Source organism: Bubalus kerabau, chromosome 15 (assembly GCF_029407905.1).
Source record: "Bubalus kerabau isolate K-KA32 ecotype Philippines breed swamp buffalo chromosome 15, PCC_UOA_SB_1v2, whole genome shotgun sequence".
Classification (NCBI taxonomy): domain Eukaryota; kingdom Metazoa; phylum Chordata; class Mammalia; order Artiodactyla; family Bovidae; genus Bubalus; species Bubalus kerabau.
This window is the reverse complement of record NC_073638.1, coordinates 31,047,638-31,071,219: the sequence shown is the minus strand read 5'-3', so window position 1 is coordinate 31,071,219 and position 23,582 is coordinate 31,047,638. Positions and strand designations below refer to the sequence as shown.

The 23,582-nt window shown below is 39.3% G+C and overlaps 1 protein-coding gene across 7 annotated transcripts in view; it reads right to left on the bottom strand.

Annotated features, from left to right (window-relative positions):
• Nucleotides 1-753: 753 nt before the first annotated feature.
• The window catches only part of ARHGEF12 (Rho guanine nucleotide exchange factor 12), a 168,455-nt gene continuing 145,626 nt past the window's right edge, over nucleotides 754-23,582 (bottom strand). For 6 of the 7 annotated variants that reach the window (XM_055548395.1, XM_055548393.1, XM_055548394.1 and 3 more), the window contains 14 exons: nucleotides 22,497-22,622; nucleotides 20,776-20,890; nucleotides 18,381-18,481; nucleotides 16,166-16,243; nucleotides 14,723-14,798; nucleotides 14,102-14,269; nucleotides 12,554-12,641; nucleotides 11,832-11,918; nucleotides 11,628-11,707; nucleotides 11,099-11,332; nucleotides 8,436-8,906; nucleotides 6,942-7,258; nucleotides 5,744-5,813; nucleotides 754-4,850 (listed from right to left, as the gene is read on the bottom strand). In XM_055548395.1, coding sequence (XP_055404370.1) covers nucleotides 4,840-4,850; nucleotides 5,744-5,813; nucleotides 6,942-7,258; nucleotides 8,436-8,906; nucleotides 11,099-11,332; nucleotides 11,628-11,707; nucleotides 11,832-11,918; nucleotides 12,554-12,641; nucleotides 14,102-14,269; nucleotides 14,723-14,798; nucleotides 16,166-16,243; nucleotides 18,381-18,481; nucleotides 20,776-20,890; nucleotides 22,497-22,622 — 2,022 coding nt within the window. In that variant the 3' untranslated portion in view covers nucleotides 754-4,839. Of the gene's footprint in view, nucleotides 4,851-5,743; nucleotides 5,814-6,170; nucleotides 6,199-6,941; nucleotides 7,259-8,435; nucleotides 8,907-11,098; nucleotides 11,333-11,627; nucleotides 11,708-11,831; nucleotides 11,919-12,553; nucleotides 12,642-14,101; nucleotides 14,270-14,722; nucleotides 14,799-16,165; nucleotides 16,244-18,380; nucleotides 18,482-20,775; nucleotides 20,891-22,496; nucleotides 22,623-23,582 lie in introns of all 7 variants that reach the window. The other variant, XR_008702921.1, reaches the window with a different exon arrangement.

Genomic DNA, 23,582 nt, shown 5'->3' with positions numbered 1-23,582 from the left:
AGAACCCAGGCCACTGCAGCGAAAGCCAGAATCCTAACCACTAGGCCACCAAGAACGCCACTGATTTTTTTTTTTATTATTATGCTTATTAGATCTATCAAACACATGCTAAATAACTGGAAACTAAAATATATGAAGAATAAATCAAATTATGCCTCTATGTAGAAACCAACATACCCCAAAGCCTACAGCTTAAGGTTTTGAAATGAAAGAGTTGAAATGGGATCCATAAAAGCATAGAAATGGTTGGTAGTTTAGGAAGTCCAACACCGGGGATAAGAATGGTAATAAAGACGTCTTACTTCATTTAGGGTAGCATTAAACCAAAGTTACCTTTAAGTAAGCCATAAAAGCTGCTCCATTTACCCCACTAATGTACATTTAAAGTTTTTATGTTATATATATTTTACTACCATTAAAAAGTAATAATAGGCCCCAAATCATTGTACATTTTAAATGAGTAAATTGTACAGTAAATGAATTATATCCCAATAAAACTGTTAAAAAAAAAAACCCCAAACAACGCTGCCCCAGATGCTGGGGCAATTCCAGCTGTGAGTGTCCCCATGGAAGTTTACATGTTACAGAGGTCAACTGGCTGGCCTCACTAGTAAAGATGCTCTGACCAGCAGGAAGATGCCTGACAGTCACCGCCAGTGAGATTAATTATGGCCTCCTTGGTGTCAAAACTTCTCTAAGATAACTTGAATAAGACAAATCAACAGGAATGTAAATAAAAAGTCACATACTTGGTTCCTTTAAGCATATTTAATATTTGAATTCTCATTCTTCTATTTTCCCAGACCCCAGAAAACAGAGTTTTTAGATGACCAATATTTTGTTCCAGAAACATACAGCCTTATCAGCTAATTCATAAAAGAGCTATTTTACAAAGGTACATCTGGATAATTAGAACAATAAAGTCTTTTAGGCATTTCAAAATGTGATCAGTAAAAATACATGATTATTAATAAAGTTTTTTTTTTTTTTAAGATAGTTCCAGATTTCTTTAAAAGTAATTTCTGTTAAAGAGTAGTACATGATTGTACGGTGAACAAGGAAAATAAAATGCTCTAGTAGGAAGAGGCTGATTAAGAGTAACCCACAGTGTGCACAAGTTACAGTTATGTTTGCGGCACACCTGCTTAGCCATTGGCACCTGGAAATGGCGGGCAGGGCTTCCTTCTAGGAGGTACACTTTTTTTTCCTACCAGTTTATTTTCAAAACCATCAGTACCAGTGGAGAAGAACAAGGCAAAGGAACTCTTTTCTTGAGGAAAGAATAATTATGCAGATCACTTTGAAAAGTGGTGGAGGAGTCAGAGGAAAAAAAAATATGATTTAAAACAGGAATGGTAATTCTAGGGAATAAAAAGTTAGCCAGCAGAAAGATGACTGGAAGGTCCTGCTTAATTTTCTATCTTGAGGTCCTCTGTACACAGTTTTGAACCTTGCCCCCTGTGATATATAGGGGAGGAAAGACTGACCAAAGCTCTTGTAGCTCAAAATTACATCATATACCACCTTCAAAGAAGACTGCTTCCAGTTTGAAATATAGAAGCTCCACATAATACACTGAATTTAATGATATCAAAAAGAAAAAAGTATGCAAGCAAAAGACAACTCACAGTAGGCATAATTGTTTTCTTTAGCTTCAAAAATAAGGGAACAGTGGGCTTTTCTCCTTTACTATCACACTAGCTCCCCACCCTCCTCCAAGGACAAATTAACAAAAAAAATTTTTGAGAGGGATTCATCCTTTCTAACGGTCGATCAAAGTTGTTTTAGGGAAAAGAAAGCAAAAAAGCACCTTTTTTGTAGCATATTATAATAAATAGTTACAGTTCAGGTCCTAATAGCCAAAGATAACCCAAGCAGTCCGAGTTATTCATAGCTGGTTTTAAAGTACACGAAATATATGACTTCTAGGGCAGTGATCATGATTTTAAATTACAGCACTTTGGGGTTTATTGATTTGCCTTGCTGAACTCTGTTCTCTGAAAAGGAAAGAGACACCGCAAATGTAAGCTGCCACTTAACAGCAAGGGACCCCTTAGGGCCACCGGAAAGAGCACAGGGTCACGGCAGGTCACGATAGCTAAAACCAGCTCTCCTGCTCTGGGAAGGTGGCTCTGTCCACTGCCCTTGGATCTTTCCACATGGAAGTTGATTCCAACTTCAGTCACCAACTTTGAGAAAACGGCTTTGACAGTCATCAGTCTCACCCAAAAAGAGATTACCTAATTCCATTGTCCTGAAAGGCAGGTATAGTATCAAAGTAGGATGGATGTGATTATAATGGACAAAAGGGAAAAAAAAAAAGGAGAGCATGGGAGGCCAGGATGAGGAGGAGGAGGAAGACATGAGGCTGGTGAGATAAAAAAGAAAACTCAAAATCATGGAATCTTTTCAGAATTAGATTTCATTTGGGGGCTTCATTTGAAGATCTAGAAATGAATTTATTTGGAGGCACAAGAGCAACGGTCAAAATATTTTTCCAGTTAGCCCTGTTTTTGTTCCAAGGAGAGGTTAAACTTCAGGAAAAAGAAAAGCAAATAGTTGCTAAGGACAAGGGGTTGGCTGAACCAGAAGAGAAACTAAAACTCTGCTAACGTACAAATCTTCTTAAATAACTGAGTGCTAGGGAATTATTCAATGACCCTGTACTATCTGAAGTTAAGATGAAAGTTCTATTTGTATTTACCTTTCTTCTGATTAACTGCCCACTGATGGTATTAGTGTCAAGTAACTACAGGTACCCCTTTTAGTTGGGAGTGACTACATTATTTCCAGCAGCACAATGTAACCATTTGGTTTCTACTTGTTTCTCTTAAGAGACACAGAAAGTTCAAGTCCCAAGCTTTACTTATATATTAGCTTCTGCTTCTAAATTTTTTAATCCCATTTTAATTTATACTTGGGCTATAAATCAAAATAAAATTCTAATTTATAGATGAGGTCCAACGATCCAAGTTGGTTTATTTAAAAACACAGATCACTTTTGGAAAGACAGAAACAAGAATCTGGACATAGATGAGCTTTGCTAAGTTGTAGTGGTGTTTATAAACGCAGTTGGGAATCCTTACCACTTATGATGGGGGGAAATTTTATATATATATTATATATATATGTATATATATATATTTTTGAGCAGATGGTGAGGGGATGGCAGGGGAGAGTAAAATTACATCCTAACTACCCACAGAGTTCAGAGGGTACTACTGAAAGACATGAGCAGTGGATCAACTCCTTGTGTATTAACAGAATTGTAATATTTGACAAATGATTTCGTTTTTGATTGGCAAAAATACTTCAAAACACATTAATATATACCTGATGCACAAAGAAAACCACAGAAAGCCAATAGAACTGAAGGGAGTTCTCAAGTTACAGTTCTGAAACATTTATCCTCTGGAGGGTGCTGCCAGGGCTACTATTCATTCTAGAGCAGGCAGTTCCCAACGCCTTGCCTGCAGTATCCAGTGTATGTTCTGGTCTGCAATTTTTAAGGTCAGTCATGCACCAGTGTGGAAAAAGCTCCAGCAGTGAAGTCCGAGGATGTGCTTCTGCAGCTGGCTGGAGCAGCTCTGCCTTCTCCACCGCATCCTCCTCCACTCCACCCTTGGCTCTCTTCTCAAACTCTAAGAGCCCTTTGGCACCATCAGTGCAAAAATCAGAGTCAAACCTCCAGGTACTAACATTTTACTGGCCTTATACTCAGCAGTACCCGTGGCTCATGAAAGCCATTGTTCAACTCAGTAGTGATTCAGTTCCATAACCTTCCCACACTCTCACCCGCTCCCATCCCACCCTTCCTCAGCAGCCCCCACCCCTGCCTCCACCTGAAGCATCTCTGCTTGTTTTCACTTCCTGCTCAGCTGGCAGGGATTATTTTACACAAGTGCCAAGGTCTAATGTATAATTATAAAAATGAAACAATACCAAGGATAACAAATTTATAGTCAAGAAAATAAAATTTGCTTTCCTCTCCCTCCCAAATCCCAACCCTCAACAGAAAAGGAGACGATAGAAGAAAACACACCCATTTTCAAGTGCCTGCTACTTAGTACATTGAGGATTCCTGTTCATCGGGAGCGGATCCCAGCTACAGAGAAGAGGTGCTGGCCTCGGGTGGGAGGAAGCCCCGCACCTGGGAGCACAAAGCTCAAGTCCTCTGCTCGGAGGAGTTGCGGCAGAGGACTTTTGAGTACGCTTTTGAGGGGACCCTCAGACGAGCAGCCTATGGGACAGCAGAGGGCACGGGACATCCTTCGGTAGAGACCTCATGCTCCTCTCTCCTCTGCCCACTCCCTCCCCCTCTTCACCTCTCCAGCCACCTCCTGATACCCCATCCTGAACTCTTTGCTTCAGGAGCAGTCAATCCTTGGGTGTACTAAATACAAAGGGCTAAAACTCTCACTACTCAATTAAAACAAAACATGGCAAAATAAAAATTAAAATGTGCTTTCAAATACGGAATGAAGTCAAATAAATACATCTGATTTTCTCTTTCTCTTAAGTCTAAGTAAAATTTCATATTCTACACCCAAAGCTCTATACATTTGGTTTTTGTTCTGAATCAAAATGGATTTCCAAGAGTGAGAAGAGCAGGGCGAGAGGACGGATGTCCCCTCGCGGACAGACTTGTGCAGCTGCCAGGCTGTGAAGACCCAGTCCTGCTCTGGGCCCCGGAGGGCGTGGCTCCCCCAGGGTGTTTGCAGGCAGATCCTCTGTCACACGTCATACTCTCTCTCAGCGTCCACACTGGAGCCAGGACATGGTGAGACAAGGCTGGTGCTCAAATCCAACAACCTGCAGTCACCTCCAGGACACATGGCTCTAACTTTTATCTGGGAAGAACAAAGAGGTGTAGAGGTCAAATTAAGGAGAAAGAATGAGTTCAAATTAACACAGAGAGGGCCTCCCTGGTGGCTCAGTGGTAAAGTAATCGCCTGCCAATGCAGGAGACTCGGGGTCAATCCCTGATCTGGGAAGATCCCACATGCCGAGGAGCAACTAAGCCTGTGCACCACAGCTATTGAGCCTGTGTGTTAGACCCGCGAGCCGCATCTACTGAGCCCACACACCCTAGCGGCAATGCTCTGCAACGAGAGAAGGCACCACAATGAGAAGCCCATACACTGCAACTGGAGAGTAGCCTCCGCTCGCCGCAACTACAGAAAAGCCCTCGCAGCAATGAAGACCCAGCACAGCCAAAAATACATACATGAATTAAAAAAAAAATAATAAATAAAATTAACACAGAGAATACATCTGAAACCTGTGGACCTTGTTAACATCTTTGTTTCTGGATCGGAATAGCCTCATTCAAAAGAACGAAGGCAAATGAGTACAGACTGCTGCACTGAACACGGGAACCACCTGTGGTCCCTGGGAGACAGGAAAGCACAGCAGGACCCGAGGAGGGCCTGCCTCCGCCGCTACGGAGCCTCGGTTTACCCCCTCCCTGCAGCTCTGCCTTTTGCTTTTGCAAAGGGGAAGGACAACAGAACGCGGGTGGCGTGGGGACTGACAACTGCGGCTCCTCTTTGAGGAAGAGCCGAGTCAGCAGACGGTGGCCTCTGCTTGATGCATGATGTTCGGAAACAAGTATCTTTTTTTTTTTTAAGAGATGAAACAGAATCTCACAAGGTTTTCACTTTAAAGACTAATAAATCATTTCATTCAATGGACTGTTCAGGCAGAATGATTCTTGAGTCAGAAACCCACAGCGTTCACACACCTGAGTGCTTGTCTGTGAGGGCTGATCCAGCCAGCCTTTGGCAAAGAATGGTGTAACTTTCCTCCACCTTCTGTAAAATAAAACCCACAGGTTTTTCATTCAAACATCATTAAAATAAAAAAAACTTTATTTTGAAAATAGGAAAGAAGGCTTTTGTATATTACAGGTCTAAGCTGTCAAATTTAACATTAACATCATTAAAATTTTTGTTAATAGGGAAAAAAAAGAAGTAAATTTCATTTCCTTTTACCTGTTTCTCCCTTGAGTGAATAACTTAAAATGTTCCCATGCAGAAGAAAGTAGAGGAGAGGGCAACTATTAGAGGTGATTATTCCCTCCTGCCCTGGAGTCACCCTGAAAACGATCCCATATGTGGCATGAACTAAGTTAGAGCCAATGTGCCCTCGAAGGCCTCTTAGAATCTTACCAGCCACAGGACATCCCTATATGTAATCCTACAAAGAAAGGAAAACCTATCACATGAAGGTGAAAGAAAAACTAAGGGAGACCAATCTTTACCCAAGAGACTAAGAACACTTTGAACTCTGCCCCCAAAACCTCTAAGTAATGTCATGACAAAACATCTGGGCTCTGGTACCTGTGCCCACGGATGGCAAACTTACAGAGTCCTGTTGTCAGAAATGACCACACAGGTCAGTTCTGCAGTGAAGGCTCACACAGTGACATCTTCAATTGCCCATTTACAGAACCCCTACTCAGAGGCAGGTCTTTAGATTACCACTGGAGCCACTGGAGACAATTTCTCTCTGTCACAGCATCTGGGAAACTATCAACATCACCCTACAATTCACAGATAATTAATAGGTGATGGCAAGTTAAGGCACTTCCCAGCCTAGATTCCTAACTACACAAACTCCACCTATCTCAGCTTATTGCTCACATCTTCTCATGGAGGTCAGCCAATCATCCCAAATGTATTTAGGTCCTTAAACTTTGAAAGCCATACACACACACAGTTTACAGAGTACAACTTTTTCTGCTCTTGTGATATGTAACCAGATAAAACAATGCCGACCTTAGTTTTTCATCCAGGTCTACTCACAGACAATGGTCAGAGAAAACACACAAATCTAGACCCTCAGCAAGGTTACTGACATCAGCATGTTGATCATTCTATACTTCCTCTCTGTTAAATGTGTTTCTTATATCCGACTCCTAAGGATGAAGTCCGAGGTACCTTTAAGTGTTCAAGGTCAGCCTCTATTTTACGAATGTACTCCATGATCTGGCTTTGTGAATCAGCACAAGCAGAGGGACTCTGGATCTCAAAACAGGAATCCTCCATAGCTCCCCAGCGGTGCTGGACCAGTAATTCTGGGTTGAACGGTGAAACAGCCCCATCAGAATGAGCATTCTGGGGAGAAGGCTGCTGCTGGTGTCCAGAGTCCAGAGAGGGGATGCCTGCCCCGGGCTGAAGGGGGAACGAGGAAGCAACCTCGTCATCTGTGGAGCTCTCCTGCACCGGGTCATAGCCATCAAGAATCAGATAGGTTCCTACGGACAGACACAGGACAGGTTGAAGACGTTAGTACCACCTCCAACACATAGGAAAATAGATGTGGGGTGATGTGCTGACACCTTTAAAAGCTATTGAAGTGAAAGTTAAAGTTGCTCAGTCGTGTCTGACTCATTGCAACCCCATGAACTATACAGTCCATAGAATTCTCCAGGTCAGAATACAGGAGTGGGTAGCTTTTCCCTTCTCCAGGGAGTCTTCCAAACCCAGGGATCAAACCTAGGTGGCCTGAATTGCAGGCAAATTCTTTACCAGCTGAGCCTCTAGGGAAGCCCAAGAATACTGGAGTGGGTAGCCTATCTCTTCTCTAGCAGATCTTTCCGACTCAGGAATCGAACTGGGGTCTCCTGCATTGCCAGAGGATTCTTTAATATCTGAAATAGCTTAAAAGCTATTAAAGAGGGGGAAAGACCATTAAGTCCCAAATTTCCAAGTTATGTTTTCAGGACATCAGAATTTTCTTACTTCAGATTAAAGCTACACTTAGCAAACATTCCTGGTAATTCTGGAATAACTTCATGTTTGCTAGCATTTTACAAGTTAAAAGCTGAAAACTACCAGGTCCCTATATGATCTTATGACCACTTACCTGGCCTCATCTCTCACCACTTTCTCCCACAGCCTGTGCTCTTTAACCACAGAATGCCTGCTCTGGCCTCGCAGACTGTGTGCTCACCTCCTCTGTTGGAACACTCTACTCCTGGACACCCACACAGCGTCTTCCTCCCCTTCCCCTGGGTCTCTGCTCAAGTGCTACCTCATGAGAGGCCTTCTTCCTTGACCACCCTGTCCTTCCTCCTTACTGTCTGCGCCCCTCAGTATGACTTATTTTTCTGTATCATCCTTACTATCTGACATCTGTTTATTTGGTAACTTATTTACTCTTTCCCCAAGTGGTGGTGAAGCTTCATGAGAAGAGTGGATTTTTTTGTGTTTTATTCACTGTTCCATCTCCCAGGACCTAGGATGGGGCCCAGGATAGAGTCGATACAGTATTCACTGCATGAAAGAACAGACACTATACACAGACACATAGGCACACACATGAGATAACACATACATAACACATACATGGATATCCAAGCAACATTGATTTCAGCACACAGGACAAATAACGATGATGGAAATCAAAGTTTAAATGTGAAAGGAACTTGCCTGAGATGCGCAAATTAACATCCTTCTCTTCCTTTTTAACTGCTCCATCACCTTCTGATGGATTATCATCACTATGTGCTTCACGGGCATCAAAAAAGTGCTCTCCACTCTCATCAAGACCCCCTTCTGGCTCTGAGGGAGGCATCTCTGGGGTCATAATCATGTGGTCCATTACTAAAATGTCACTTGCCTGGCTCTCTTGGAATGCCAGTACTACTGAATCCCGTGGAGCAGAAGATTCAGTTGAAGTCCGTGGACTGTAACAAGTTGAAATGTCACCAGTTCCAGTTCTAAAGGGCATCTGTGCTTCAACAGGATGACAGGCCTTAATATTTTCAGGGTTCTGGGTTCCACTGTCTGCCTGCACCTCCAGAGAGGCTGTCCTGCATCTTGGAAAATGTGGCCAGTCTTCCTGAGTGCTCTTCTCAGTCAAGCCCAGCTGGTGTACCAGCAGCTGCTTCAACAAACCCACTAGAAGATTTAGGAAGTGGGGAGAACACATGCATTCACATAACCTCAGACAGACAGAATTAAATTAGAGGAATTATAATTTCTCTCTTAAAGCCAGTACCTTTTTACTAACATACAATAAAAAACATTAATTTCACACAATCATTTTTTATTTGGTTTGAAAAATGAAATAAAACACCATCTAGAGAAAATTTAACATTAAACTAGACAAAAAAAAAAAAACCTTGAAGAATTCTCAATGGAGATTTTCCTATTATTCTCCTATTTAAAACTGTTAAATAATCAATACCATGCCTGCCTCCACTTTTTCTTCTATATAACTGGAATAATACCCCCAAGGTACTTCTTAAAAGGATGTAGAAAAGCTGTATTAATCTGAACAAAAGAATCTGAAAGTTCTGCTTTTTCTAGAAGCAGACACTTATCTACATAGGCATTACTTTTTCTAATTTTATTAGAGACACAGAACATTTATTTTATCATCTATAATAACCCAAAGAATCTCCTTAAATGGTGACAAAGAAAAAAAAGCTGGCCTGTAAATTTAATTCCAATGTTTGGTACCATGCATAATTTCAAAGGATAAGGAAATATTTATTAGTTTTTAAAAATGACCTCACTAAGTAACACAGCTTCCTTAGGTTGCTGAAAACAGAACCAATTTAATTTTAAATGGGCCAGTGTATGCTGTGAGGCCACTCAGTGAGAGGGTCAGTGGAACAATGTTAGTGAAACCATCAGAAATCATTACCACTGTTAACTCAATGAGTCTAGAATAAAGTAAGTCTTAAATGACTTGACCAATTCCCTACTTTCAGCTACCTTAATTTCTGTCTTCCCTTTAAATAAAGTCTCCACATGGGTTTGGGTCTTTGACCCTCTGTTTCTCTGTTCTGCAGTCACTCCCTGAGAGATGCTATGAATTGATATGGCTTTGACACTCAGAGCCACCGTTCTCCCTAACCTCCTCCAAAGTTCCAGTCTTAAAATTCCAACCTCCTGCTCATCCTTCCTCTTAAATGGCTTGCAATTTATTACCTACATCTCAATATGTTTTAAAATTGAGCCCACAATCTATGGCAAAGGAAAGAAGGAGAAAAGAAAGTGTAGCAGCGGGCAGTGGCAGTCCTTTCTAATTTTTATTTCTGACAAGAAAACTGAAATTATCTCTGAATATTCCCTTTCCTTTGTCCTCACATCCAAAGAAGTCAATTGTTTTAAGTATTTGTTGGTTCCTCACTTCATTTTTATTTCTCTAACACCATTCCACCATTCTAGTCCAAACCCATTTAGCCTCAAGCCCAGACCACACCAATCCTTCCATTCAAATCCTTCTGCAGCTCTCAGCCAGAGTATTCTTTCTCATTTCTAATATATACACTCCAGCTTAAAAACTTCAAATGGTTCTTTCTCTGCAGCCAGCCTTTTTCCCTTCCTCCAGTACACCTGAGACATGTGATGCACTCCTGTCTATACCAGTGGTTCTCAACCAGGCTGGAAAGGGGGGCGGATAGCTAACAGAGTGGCAAGGACCACCCTGTCGTGCATCTGTGTGTGTGTGTGTGTATGTGTGTGTGTGTGTGAAGAATGGACTGCGGTGAAGAATATTACAGTATCCACCAGAAAAACAGAAGAATATCTGTAGCTGAAATAGTCCTCAAAACTCTGTGGGGTGCCACCCTTCAATCTAGTCTTCAGGGTCCACAACAGCTGGGCTCCACAAAGTGTCCTCCAGCTTCCTAACCCTATCCCACAACTCCTTTAGCTTGTGTGGTCTCCCACACAGGCCAGCTGCCCTACTCACTGCTCTCTGAATACCCCCAGAGGTTTATCCTTTTTGCTGTTGGTCCTACCATTCTTCTTATCTGAATGACTTCTATTTATTCTCCTATTAATAAATACCTATTTTGAGTCTTACCCATTCTTCAAGGCAGTAATCACAGCTCTCTTGTTTTCTAATGCCTCCCTTCTCTGGTCACTCAAACCAGATCAATTTTGACATACCTATAAAGCTTATCTACTTAAGAAGGTAGGGGAAAGTTTTCTGTCATCTTCCAAACTAGACTGTAAAATTCTTGAAGGGAAAATTCATAGTTTATACTTTCTTGACTCTCCCTAAATGGTTGCATAGTACATTATAGAACTCTGGTGCTTAATAAGTATATCCGCGTTAACGTATGAATAGAACTTACAATTCCTTAGTGCATCCAGCGCCCACCGTTCTTCCGAGACAGGCAAGTGTGGATCTGGGATTGTGATTTGATAATTCACTCCAACTTCCTTTAGTGTCCCATCTGCATGCTGCTCCTTTGCAAACTGTCTCTCAGCCACAAAGAGGTCATCTACTTCCGACTTCCCAGAGGTACCCAGCGAATGAGACTGAGGTTTTGATGACATTAAAGGAGACTCTAATCCCAAATCTCTGTCTGTTCAATGGAATAGAGAAAGTAGAATACATCTTAGCAAAACTTTTAATGTGAAGCACCCAGAAAAATATTTGGAAAAAATAACCACATGAGCTACAGAGATTGTCCACGAAGTAAAATGCATGCACTTGGTGTGGCATTATGATTGCACACAGAAGGCACATGAGCAAAGTCTGTTAAGGTGAACAGCAGATGCCAGAACCTGCATAAACCAAAGCAGTCAAGAGTCTCTTCACATTTTATTAACTAACACGTAGACTACTTTCTTCCAGATTAACTTTGCAAAACAGTTTACCTGGACTCTGCAGACCAGTGACTGAAATGTCATGATGTTCCACTTTTAATTTTGGAGGTTCTTCTTCATCGTTGTCTCCTCTGCAGAAGAAAAAATAAATAAATAACCTTTTAGCCTCACAAGGTGCCTAAAGATCATTGCAACAAAATGTTAAGAATCATCCATCGCTTTTCTGATGCCACTCAAGAGCAGAGGCACACTCACTCGCACGGTGGCGGCTGGGGCAGTGGGATCGGCTTTGTGGACTGCTCCTTCACGGACGCGGCCATCCGACATATTAGGTCCTGCCAGCTGCACGTTTGAAAACAGCACAAAACACATACAGAAGGGAAGGAAAACGAAACATATTTTAAATATACTCAGGCAGCAGAAATAAAAACAACGAACTACACCAGAAACGAAACCAAACCAAACCAACCAACAAAAAACCCTATTTCTGCCAGAGGTTATCTTTATTTTGGAGACATACTATTAAGTAGAGATTATAAAAACTCTATACTTTAAAGAAAAACCTAATAACATTATGGATACACTACCCATTAAAAAAACTTCACTTGACACTTGTAGAATTTTTTCTTTAGAAAAGATACTTTTCCAAGTAAGAGACAAGAATACTGGAGTGGGCTGCCATGCCCTTCTCCAGGGGATCTTCCTGACTCAGGGATCAAACCTTTATCTCTTACAACTCCTGCACTGGCAAGTGGGTTCTTTACCACTAGAGCCACCTGGGAAGCCCAAATGAGAGACAGCTATCTAAAAGAACAAGTTCTTAAAAGAACACCTCTCAAAGAATACAGAGGAAGTATCTGTTTCCATACAGTTTTTGGTTTTCAAAATCCTATTACAAAAGCAAGGTTAAGATTGTGGAATATTATATTCAGAACAATAAGACACAATAGAGCAAGGTAGCTATGCCCAGTACATACACAGTCTTTTCAGAAACTGTCTGTGCCACCAGTTCATAAATTTGGGCTCCATTATCAGACATGGAGATGACGAATAAAGCTTTGTTATCTGAAAAAAACAAGACAAATTTACTCTAATGATACGACCCACAGAGGCTGTGAAAGATGTTTCTAGTGTGCTGGTACTCTTGTGCATCTTAATCCAAGTAAAGGTTACACGTGATCACTCTGTAGATACTCATTCACTTAGTAAAAACTCATCAAATACAACTTAAAAATTCTGCAAATTATTTTATCTTATACTATATATATATTATACTTTAATAAGACAAAGATTATAAAAGCTAACACTAATTCCACAGTAATTTATTAAAAACAAAATAGTGTCTATTATCTAAATTATTGAACTAAACATTATTTTTGCATTTATTCTACATTGCCCTTTTGCTAAATGGCTAGTTGGTAATATTCAGTAGGTGCTGATGAAACAAGATCATAAATGTATCTTACCACCATGGAATTAAGAATTTTAAAAAGGGATCTTCATTATTAGTACTGTTAATGTGTAACTTTCTAACTTCAACTGATTTTTAAAAAACCTAAACCACACCCACTTCTCCTGTTTTTGCTTTTTCCCCCACCATATCAAGAGGGAAGCCCTGTCAATGGCTAAATTCAATATTTCTTTTGGTAAATGTCACACTGCACTTGAGAATATGAGCATTATTTTCAAATATCTTCTGATATTGATTTCTAACATAATGCCACAGTGATAAGAAAACAGACTCTATGATTCAATACCTTCAGACCATAAAATTTTACACCCAACATATGTCTTTGGATATGTTCCAGTATCTCCTGGTTTATAGTCTATGGGAACCTGAATAGAATTTCTATCCTGTTGTTCTGTGCAAATTATATAAATCTTAATTATGTTGAATTGGGTCATAGTGCTTTTCCAGTCTACTATATCCTACTTTTCTGTCTGTTCATTCTATTAATTTTTCAGAGTTTGATATTGAAACTCCAACTAAAAAACTCTTTATCTATTAAAAAAAATAATCATAATGTATAGTGGAACCACATGTAACTTTGTTTTGTATCTTCCAAGTCTCTGGTAAAGGTGTTATACTTTCATAATAATCTTTTAATAATCTAATAAATAAAAATAATCTGTCTGCTATATTAGATGCTGCCCAATCCAAATAAATTTTTGCCCAAATAAACTCTTGAAGTTTTTAAAGAAACTAACAAAACAATGAAAGCCTTTTCAATGGCATTAGCTCCAGTTCACCATCTTCACTGATTTGAACATGAAATAAAGATCAGAGTAATACGCAGAAAAATTTTAAATGTGAAAAATTATTCAGAGAATCTAAGCATCCTAAATAATTTTGGGATATAAACTCATAATTCACATTCTAGGCAGTAAATGCATTTCAATTGATCCGTATAAGAATATAAAAGGAGCAGAACTCCATGCCAGCTGTGCAACTCAGACAACACTGAGTGTCTTATGCAATCTCATGATAAACCTGGAGATCAGTGTCATTCAGCGGACATACTCGCCTGTTGCCACTTGTCGAACCAACACCGTATTCAGCTTGATGACAGGGCTAAATGTGTGTTTGCTGTCAGCTGTAGATGCCAGAATCTTACTGTGACACCTTAACACCAGTCTATCATCCTGCTTTTGTAATAATACAAGAATATCTTCCAGCAGCAACGTATACAGATCTAAAAATAAAAATGTAGGAAAAGGTGATTAGTATAGAAACTGAGACGTGTTTTATAAACTTTATAACAATTTGACATAGAAAACTGATTTCTGGTAAATCTAGTAAATTTTAAAAACTGACTTGCTATTGTGTTTTTTAATTTCATTTTTAATAATTCATTTTTAAAGTATCACAACAAATAAAAAAACAATGGTTCTTCACTACAGATAGTTTGAGATAGAGAAGTTTAAAAGAAGCTTAGCCTTCATTCCTAAATAAATATTTAACACATTTCACATGTAAAAAAAAACATAAGCAGATTTTTTGTAAATGTATAAATAACACAAAGTACCACTGCTAACTGCTGTAACTGAAAAATGTGAGTGGATGTCTTTTCTCTTTGGCATAAGGAAACTTTCCTATTCTTTTTCTTTCTCTGCTCTCCCCCCAAATTGGCAGAGAGTACACCTACCAATTGTTTTATCTCTATTCACCTTCCAAACCAATGGGCCTTCGTGAATCATCTTCCTTTTTGTTAAATCCAAATTCTGCCAAAATAAGGAGAATTATATACAAATTATTTCCAAGCACTTAAATGATATTCCATAGTGTCTCCTTTCAAGAAATTCCTAATATAAAAGACATCATTTACATTCACTATTATTGATATCTGTAAGCTATTGAAAACAGAATAAAAATTCAGTTAAAGTAAGCTGCATAAAATATTCTAAAAAGGAAAATGCATCTCGTAGAAAAACACCCAGGAGTAAAATCTTCCCAATCGCACTCTAAACAGATGACAACAGCTAATAAAAATGAAGCAAACGTTCAGTCCCTCGAGTCTCAACCCCCTTCCTTATTTTTTTCTATGCATAACTAACTAGATCATGGCTTATGCATATGAAGCCTCTGAGTTCTAGGCTCTTGTTCCAAAAAAAGCTCCAAAAAAAAGCATTCACAGAAGTCCAGGAAGTACTCAGGCTTGCTCTAAATATCAATAACTTGGGAGAATTATCTTTTAGTATAAGCAGCTCTAGAAAAATCTCAAGTCTCTGGAAGTTAGGAAGCTCAGCATATCAGCATGTTTTGATAAGCTGTTATGTAGGACATAAAAGTCTATTTTAATAGTTACCAAATAAATCTGCCAAAAGAACCAGTGAAACAATACAAGAAAGACTTAAAATCCTCAGAAGTTAATTAACACAAAAACTCCATGTACTAGAAATAACAATTTATAAATATTTTACTATCATTCCAGTAATGGTTTCAACTTTAATGCTTTAGAAGAGCTTCATAGAAAAATAATTATATTCTTTAACTCAAAAATCTGGAAAGTTCCAACAGTAAATGGCCCTACTCTTACTCAAACTATAGAGTACAATAAAATTAAACAGTAAGGAATGTTCCTTAGTCTCCTACAAATTCTTGTCACAAAAAGTTAGTTTCACACAAAATATTCCTCTGATGAAAGACTAAAGCAGTCTTTACACACAGACCAAGACATTTAAAAGGAAGAAAACAATCTTTAGTATAGACAATCTATGATATAAGAACTCCTTCAGTTCATGTATGTTTCCACCGAGATGTTAATCATCTGCCAGGTCTTCAGTAAATTTTTTTTTTAATTTTTTATTTTATTTTATTTTTTAACTTTACAATATTGTATTGGTTTTGCCATATATCAACATGAATCCGCCACAGGTATACACGTGTTCCCCATCCTGAACCCTCCTCCCTCCTCCCTTCCCGTACTATCCCTCTGGGTCGTCTCAGTGCACCAGCCCCAAGCATCCAGTATCGTGCATCGAACCTGGACTGGCGACTTGTTTCATATATGATATTATACATTGATGCCATTCTCCCAAATCATCCCACCCTCTCCCTCTCCCACAGAGTCCAAAAGACCATCTCTTACCCTGAGCTCTTCAACATTTGGGTATTCTGACAACTTCAGATTAGAGGTATCAAGGCGACGCTGATAATCTTCCAAGCGCTGAAAATCAGAGAGGACGGAGCTAAGGTTACTCCTTTGGGGATCAATGATCTCCCTGTTTCTTAATCGAATGCAGACACTGCCCCTGCATTTACTGAGCACTCTGCAACATCAGCCACAACTGACAACTCACTCTTTCTTAAAACACTTCTTCTTTCAGCTTTGGTGACACTACCCTCTCCTGGTTTTCCTTCCACCTCTTCAGCTCTTCCAATCTTTTTTCCAAACTCTCTGGCCTCTAAGTAGCTTGTATTTAATTTCTAAATAGTAAATCATGTACATGGTACAAAATTCAGAAAGTAATATAAGGCACACAAAAAACAGTAAGTCTCCCTCTATGTTTGTCCACACTTCCCCCACCCCCAGTTTTCTCTAAAGAAGTAATCACTAATACCCATTTCTTGGGTAGCCTATGAGGAAAATTCTAAGCAAAAAAGAACACATAGGGGATATAAGTTAGCTTGGCTCTGTGCATTCTAAAGGAGATCAGCCCTGGGTGTTCTTTGGAAGGACTGATGCTAAAGCTGAAACTCCAGTACTTTAGCCACCTCATGTGAAGAGTTGACTCATTGGAAAAGACTGTGATGCTGGGAGGGATTGGGGGCAGGAGGAGAAGGGGACAACAGAGGATGAGATGGCTGGATGGCATCACCGACTCGTTGGATGTGAGTCTGGGTGAACTCCGGGAGATGGTGATGGACAGGGAATCCTGGCGTGCTGCGATTCATGGGGTCAAAAAGACTTGGACACAACTGAGCGACTGAACTGAACTGCCTCTGTGCATGCTGTGTGTAGATACACCCTTTTTAAAAGAAATATATGGTAACATAATATTTTCATATATGTATCACTTATTCAAAAATAACAATATAGTCATATACACATTTCTGTGTGTGCATGATATCAATAAATCTTGGTGATGGTTCCATTAGCAAATAGAGAGTGGGCTCATTTTTTCAGTGGCTGTGTGGTATTCAACTCTGTGAAAAAGCTATAGTTTAATTACATCTTACTAATGGACATGTATATAAGGATCCACTTTCAAAGGAAGAATGGTTGGATTAAAGGGTGCATGCATTTTTCCCAAGATTATAAAATATTTCTAAATAGAAAGGTTGGCACGTATATAGTAAATGCCCATATACTCATCTACATTCCACAATTAACATCTGCTCTATCTGCTTTATCATGTATCTGTCCATCTACTCATCCCTCTATCTATTCATCAATCCATTTGATATTTTGGATGTGTTTCAAAATAAGTTACAGATATAAGCACACTTTAAACATTTTATCATTAACAGAGCTAACAAGAGTTCAATATCCTTAACGGGAGTTCAATATTTGTTTATATACAGTGAAATGTACACACTTTAAGTGTACCTTTCCATGAGCTTTTACCAATGCATATACTTACGCAGTCAAACTCCTATCAAGATACCAAATATGGCCATCACTTCAGAAGGCTCTCTCATACTTCCTCCTAGCTAATATCTGTCCCCACATCTTCAGTGACAAACCACTTTTCTGATTTTTTTCCACCATAAATTAGTTTAGCTAGGTCTTATAAGTTCACTAAACAGAATATATATGTGTGTACTCTTTTGTGTCCAGTTTCTTTCACTCAGAATAATGTTTGTGAGATTCACCCATTATTGCTGGTATTACTTGAGTTTATGACTATACTACATTTGGTTTATGCTATAAACATTCCAGTAGAAGTCTATGGGCATATATCTTCATTTCTCTTGGGTAGATCACTAAGAAGAGAATGCTGGATCAAAGGATGAACACGTGAATATGTGTTTTTTAAATATAGATATAAATTTCTAATTTTCCCTCTAGGGTTATAACATTTTACATTACAAATAACAAAATTCCTATTTTTCCAAAGTTTTACCAACAGACTGAATGAATGAGCAAACAAGCAGCTAGAGATGCTCAAGAGAGCCAAACACAACTCTGACGTCCTACCACAAACTGATCTGGCCCCACCTACTACATGAATAGGTAACCAGTGTTCCGCCTTCAATTATGTAATAACAGCTGCAAGGTTACTGAACTGGCTCTGCGTAACACGAATTTAACGTTCTTATTCTCACTGCCAACCTGTGTCTTCTTGCTTTTTCCTTCTTACCTGTTTGTTCTCTGCCTCCTTAACAGCTTGGTTCACGTAATTTAAGATCTGACGACAGTGATCTGCAGCTTTCTTCACCTTCTCCCTTTCTGTTGGCCACTCTAAATATGGTGAAAAAAATCCAAAATGTAAAATGGAGGAAATCAGAGAAGAATATAAGCATATTGGGAATACCAGACCACCTGATCTGCCTCTTGAGAAATTTGTACGCAGGTCAGGAAGCAACAGTTAGAACTGGACATGGAACAACAGACTGGTTCCAAATAGGAAAAGGAGTTCGTCAAGGCTGTATATTGTCACTCTGTTTATTTAACTTATATGCAGAGTACATCATGAGAAACGCTGGACTGGAAGAAACACAAGCCGGAATCAAGATTGCCAGAGAAATATCAATAACCTCAGATATGCAGATGGCACCACCCTTATGGCAGAAAGTGAATAGGAACTCAAAAGCCTCTTGATGAAAGTGAAAGTGGAGAGTGAAAAGTTGGCTTAAAGCTCAACATTCAGAAAATGAAGATCATGGCATCCGGTCTCATCACTTCATGGGAAATAGATGGGGAAACAGTGCAAACAGTGTCAGACTTTATTTTTCGGGGCTCCAAAATCACTACAGATGGTATTGGCAGCCATGAAATTAAAAGACGCTTACTCCTTGGAAGGAAGGTTATGACCAACCTAGATAGCATATTGAAAAGCAGAGACATTACTTTGCCAACAAAGGTCCGTCTAGTCAAGGCTATGGTTTTTCCAGTGGTCATGTATGGATGTGAGAGTTGGACTGTGAAGAAGGCTGAGCGCTGAAGAATTGATGCTTTTGAACTGTGGTGCTGGAGAAGACTCTTGAGAGTCCCTTGGACTGCAAGGAGATCCAACCAGTCCATTCTGAAGGAGATCAGCCCTGGGATTTCTTTGGAAGGAATGATGCTAAAGCTGAAACTCCAGTACTTTGGCCACCTCATGCGAAGAGTTGACTCCCTCCCTGGGAGGGATTGGGGGCAGGAGGAGAAGGGGACGACAGAGGATGAGATGGCTGGATGGCATCACGGACTCGATGGACGTGAGTCTCAGTGAACTCCGGGAGTCGGTGATGGACAGGGAGGCCTGGCGTGCTGCGATTCATGGGGTTGCAAAGAGTTGGACACGACTGAGCGACTGATCTGATGTGATCTGATATATATATAAAGGAGATACCACTTTATTTTAACAGTATGAAAGCATACTAAGACCCTGAATATTTTTATACCAGGATAAAAAATCTACAGCAGAATCTTAGTTTAGGTAGTCTTGGGACAGGTAAGACTTCTTATCACAGTCTTTAAGCATAAACACTAATTTTTAAAAAGAAATCAAATGTGAGGAGTGATGCTTTATATCAAATATCAAGCCCACCACAAGAAACAGGTTTCATTCACATTGTAAGCTTATATAAATGAGACTCCTTTCTCCTTGCAATTTCAAAGTGCATAGCCTACAAGATTATGTACAACTGACTAGTTAAGCAATATTTTTGAGTGATAAAATAATTAAAAATAGCTCCAAAATAAGTTTCTTTAAATTTGGGATTAAAGAAAGAAAATAACTTACAATACTTGTTATTAAAAGAAGATGAAATTCACCAAAATGTACTGAGATTGTGTTGAAGTTATGCTTTGGTAAAGAATACCAAATCAGAATATTTGAAATTATAATCCTCTAAACAATAGTTCAATTATACTGAATAAATATATTAAAGTACAAAAATTAATGTGTATGAATATTTTCAAATTCCCAGGCATAAGAAATAGGCATTTAATTACACAAAAGTATTGAGCACTAAGTAAGTATAAGAACCTAAAGCTCAAGTGAGAAACTCAGATTCACTTTATATTTTAAAACAAGAGAGTTGGAGTGATAATACACTGATTGGACTTAATGAAAGTACATATCAATAGATACAAAACATCTCTTCAACCCGGTATAGGCAAAGGAAATAGGATGATACATGCTAGAGGAAGTATTGGTAAACTCTTCCTGTATATTTTACAGGCCAAATGGTCTTAGTCACAACTATTTAACCCTGCTGTTGTACAGCAAAAGTAGTCAGGAGATAATATTTCAACAAGTGAGCATGACTTGCTGATTTATGTTCCAATAAAACTTTACTTACAAAAATATGTGTGAGCCAGATTTAACCATGATCCACAGATTGCTTAAACCCTGTGCTTGAGCTACTACTAATGGAGCACATTAAATCAAATAGCCTGAAGACAACTGGAATCTTGCTAGAATATTTTGCCATACTACTTGGAAATTCAAAGTGCCAGACACCAGGATGCTGTGAGAGACTATTCAGAAAAATGTGTTTTTGTTGTTGTTGCTCTTAAGCTCTTTAATTTCAGTGAGAATGTTGTACCTGTGTATTTGGCAATATTGTCCAAGAGAAGAGGGTACTTAGTAAGCCTCTGCATTTGAGTGGGAATGATATCCTTTAGCTGCAGACGACGACACAGTGGATTACTCTCAGCATCCTAAAATTAAAGGCAAATAAGTGAATTTGTAATTCTTATTAGGACTATAATTACCTAACATGCACCATATATTGATTATACAAATGTCTTCAGCATCACAGTTCTGGTTATTAAATCAAGACTTAAAACCTGCCAGGACATGACACGGGCACACTCCACTTCTGTTTTCTTCTTTAATCACATAACATAGCCTTTACCACTCAGCAAATGGCTCTGTGCTATCTGTTTAAGCAAGGATTGAGAACATCCATAATCATCTCTAAGAATTGCTTTCTTGTGAAAAAGTTTTATACTAAGAAAATCTAGTTATGTTTTCCAATGATTGGCTTTCCTACCAAAAGCTAATCAATCAGTTAATCTGCTATCTGCCACTCCAAGTAGGCACAGTAGATCATAAATATAGATATATCAGCTCAGCTGTAACAGAGGTCTGCAAACCTCTCAATAATATGCCAGACGGTGGCTTTGAATGTCATCAGTCTCTGTCACAACTGTTGCATTCTGCTGTTTTAACACAAAAGCAGCCAGAGACAATACCTAAAGGAATGAATGTGGCTCTGTGCAGTAGAGTTCTAAGAAGGCCTCCAAGATTCCAATTTTCTGGTGTACGACCTGTATAACCCACCCCCTGCCCTTGAGTGTGGACAGAACCTATCAATATGATGGGTTATCGCTCCTGTGATTAGGTGACTATCAGTTAACTCTGAGTCAATCAAAAAGGAGATTGTCCTAGGTGAGACTGACTTAATCAGAGGAGTCTTTAAAAGCAAGCTCTGTCAGAGAGACACGTTCCTACTGGCCTGGCAGAGAAGAACACATCTTATAAACTGCCTACAGGGGCTACGTGGCAAAGAGATTTGGGCGCTTGCTAGGAGCCCAGAGCAGTTGCTAGCCAACAACAGCAAGAAGACAGGGTTCTCGATTATACATTTACAAGGAAGTGAATTCTGCTGACAACTAGTGAGCTTAAGAGAGTCCCAGATGAGAACTGCAGCTGCAAGTGATACCTTGATTTCAGCCTGATGAAAGCATGAAGAAAGGACATAGATAAACTGTATTTGTACTCTTAAACTACAAAACTGTGACATGATACATCTGCATCAAGTTGCAACATTTGTGGTGATTTGTCTACAGCAATACAAAATAAACTGTGTTCCAATAAAACTTTATTTATAAAAACAGGGAAGAGGCCGGATATGGCCGGTGGGCTCTAGTTTACTGATGGTTATCTATACCAATATATAGCCCAGTAAGCATGACTGCCGTTTGACTCTTCTCTGGGCTGGCTATAAGGCCCTTCTCAGGTTTTGACAGTATTATTTCAATAGTGTGCATGGCCATTCCCTGCAATATCTCCAAGGCAATGTGACCTTCTAAGTCAAATATTTTAATCCCATCATATATTCTTTATAATTCACCATTACAGTATCACCTTTATATCCTCCAGTAATTTAAGAGATAATGTATGGCTTTAAAAATGTAAACATAGATATAACCCTTATGCAAAATTTTAGTCTTAGAATTCCCCTAGTTCATTCTGTAATTGACCCCCAAAAAAACTGCATTTTTTTTTTTTTTTTTTGGTTAGATGACTCACTCAACTCACTTGCACAAAAGTCTGGAATCGAGAATCCTTTTTCTGGCGAGACTTGATCATTTCCAGGGCAAAGGGTTGGTTACTGCAAAAGGTAGCAGCAGCATGTTTCAACTTTTCCTCCCCGGGTCCACTGAACTGTGCCAAGAACACAAAGAACACAATAGAGAATACAGGATACTGAGCTTATATAAGGCCAGGCAAAAAGACAGACAGCCACAATCCTTCCAATATCCCAGTAAGTATCCCCAAGTGATAAGGAGCAGAAATCTACATATTTAATGTGGATTATCAAGGATTCTCCACTAAAAAACTTCTGACTGATGTATCCAGACCTTTTTTGATCATTGTATAGTATTTTCTTGTTCACAGCTTACCACAACTTAACCTTTTCAGTCTATCCCACTTCTAAATCTGACAGAAAGGTTGACACCTGGGGAATATGAGACACAAAATGCTTAAAGACTGAGATTAAAATTTGATTTTCTTAGAATCTGACACCTTCACAAAAATTACTGTCTTACTGCTCTAGGAAGAAAATCCTTGGGATTCAAGCTTACTTTCTTACTTATGAAATCCAGGGCAGGTCATAACTTCTCTGGGTCACAATAAAATTAAATCACCTCTGCTTCACCTATGCAGAAGGTGGAGCTCCATCCCTTTAATTTCTCTTAGGGAAGAATCATGAGCCTATGAACCTCTTTTACTAAAAATTATACTTTTTACTGGCTTTCCAGGTAGTGCTACTGGTAAAGAACCCACCTGCCAACGCAGGAGATGTTAAGAGATGCGGTTTCGACCCATAAGTTGGGAAGATTCCCCTGGTGAAGAGGATAGCAATCCACTCCTCTGTTCTGGCCTGGAGAACCCCCATGGACAGAGGGGCCTGGTGGGCTACAGTCCATGGGGTCGCAAAGAGTCGGACACGACTGAGTGACTAAGCACAGCACAGCACAGGGCATTTGTAGGTAAATGCTCAGAACTTTCCTCTTCAACTATGAAGCACGCAGAGTGATGTTTTAATAGGTTGCTCCAATGTTGTATTTTTATTTTAAATATGACACTTAACATATTTAGAGATGAGACTGGCAGAATTTT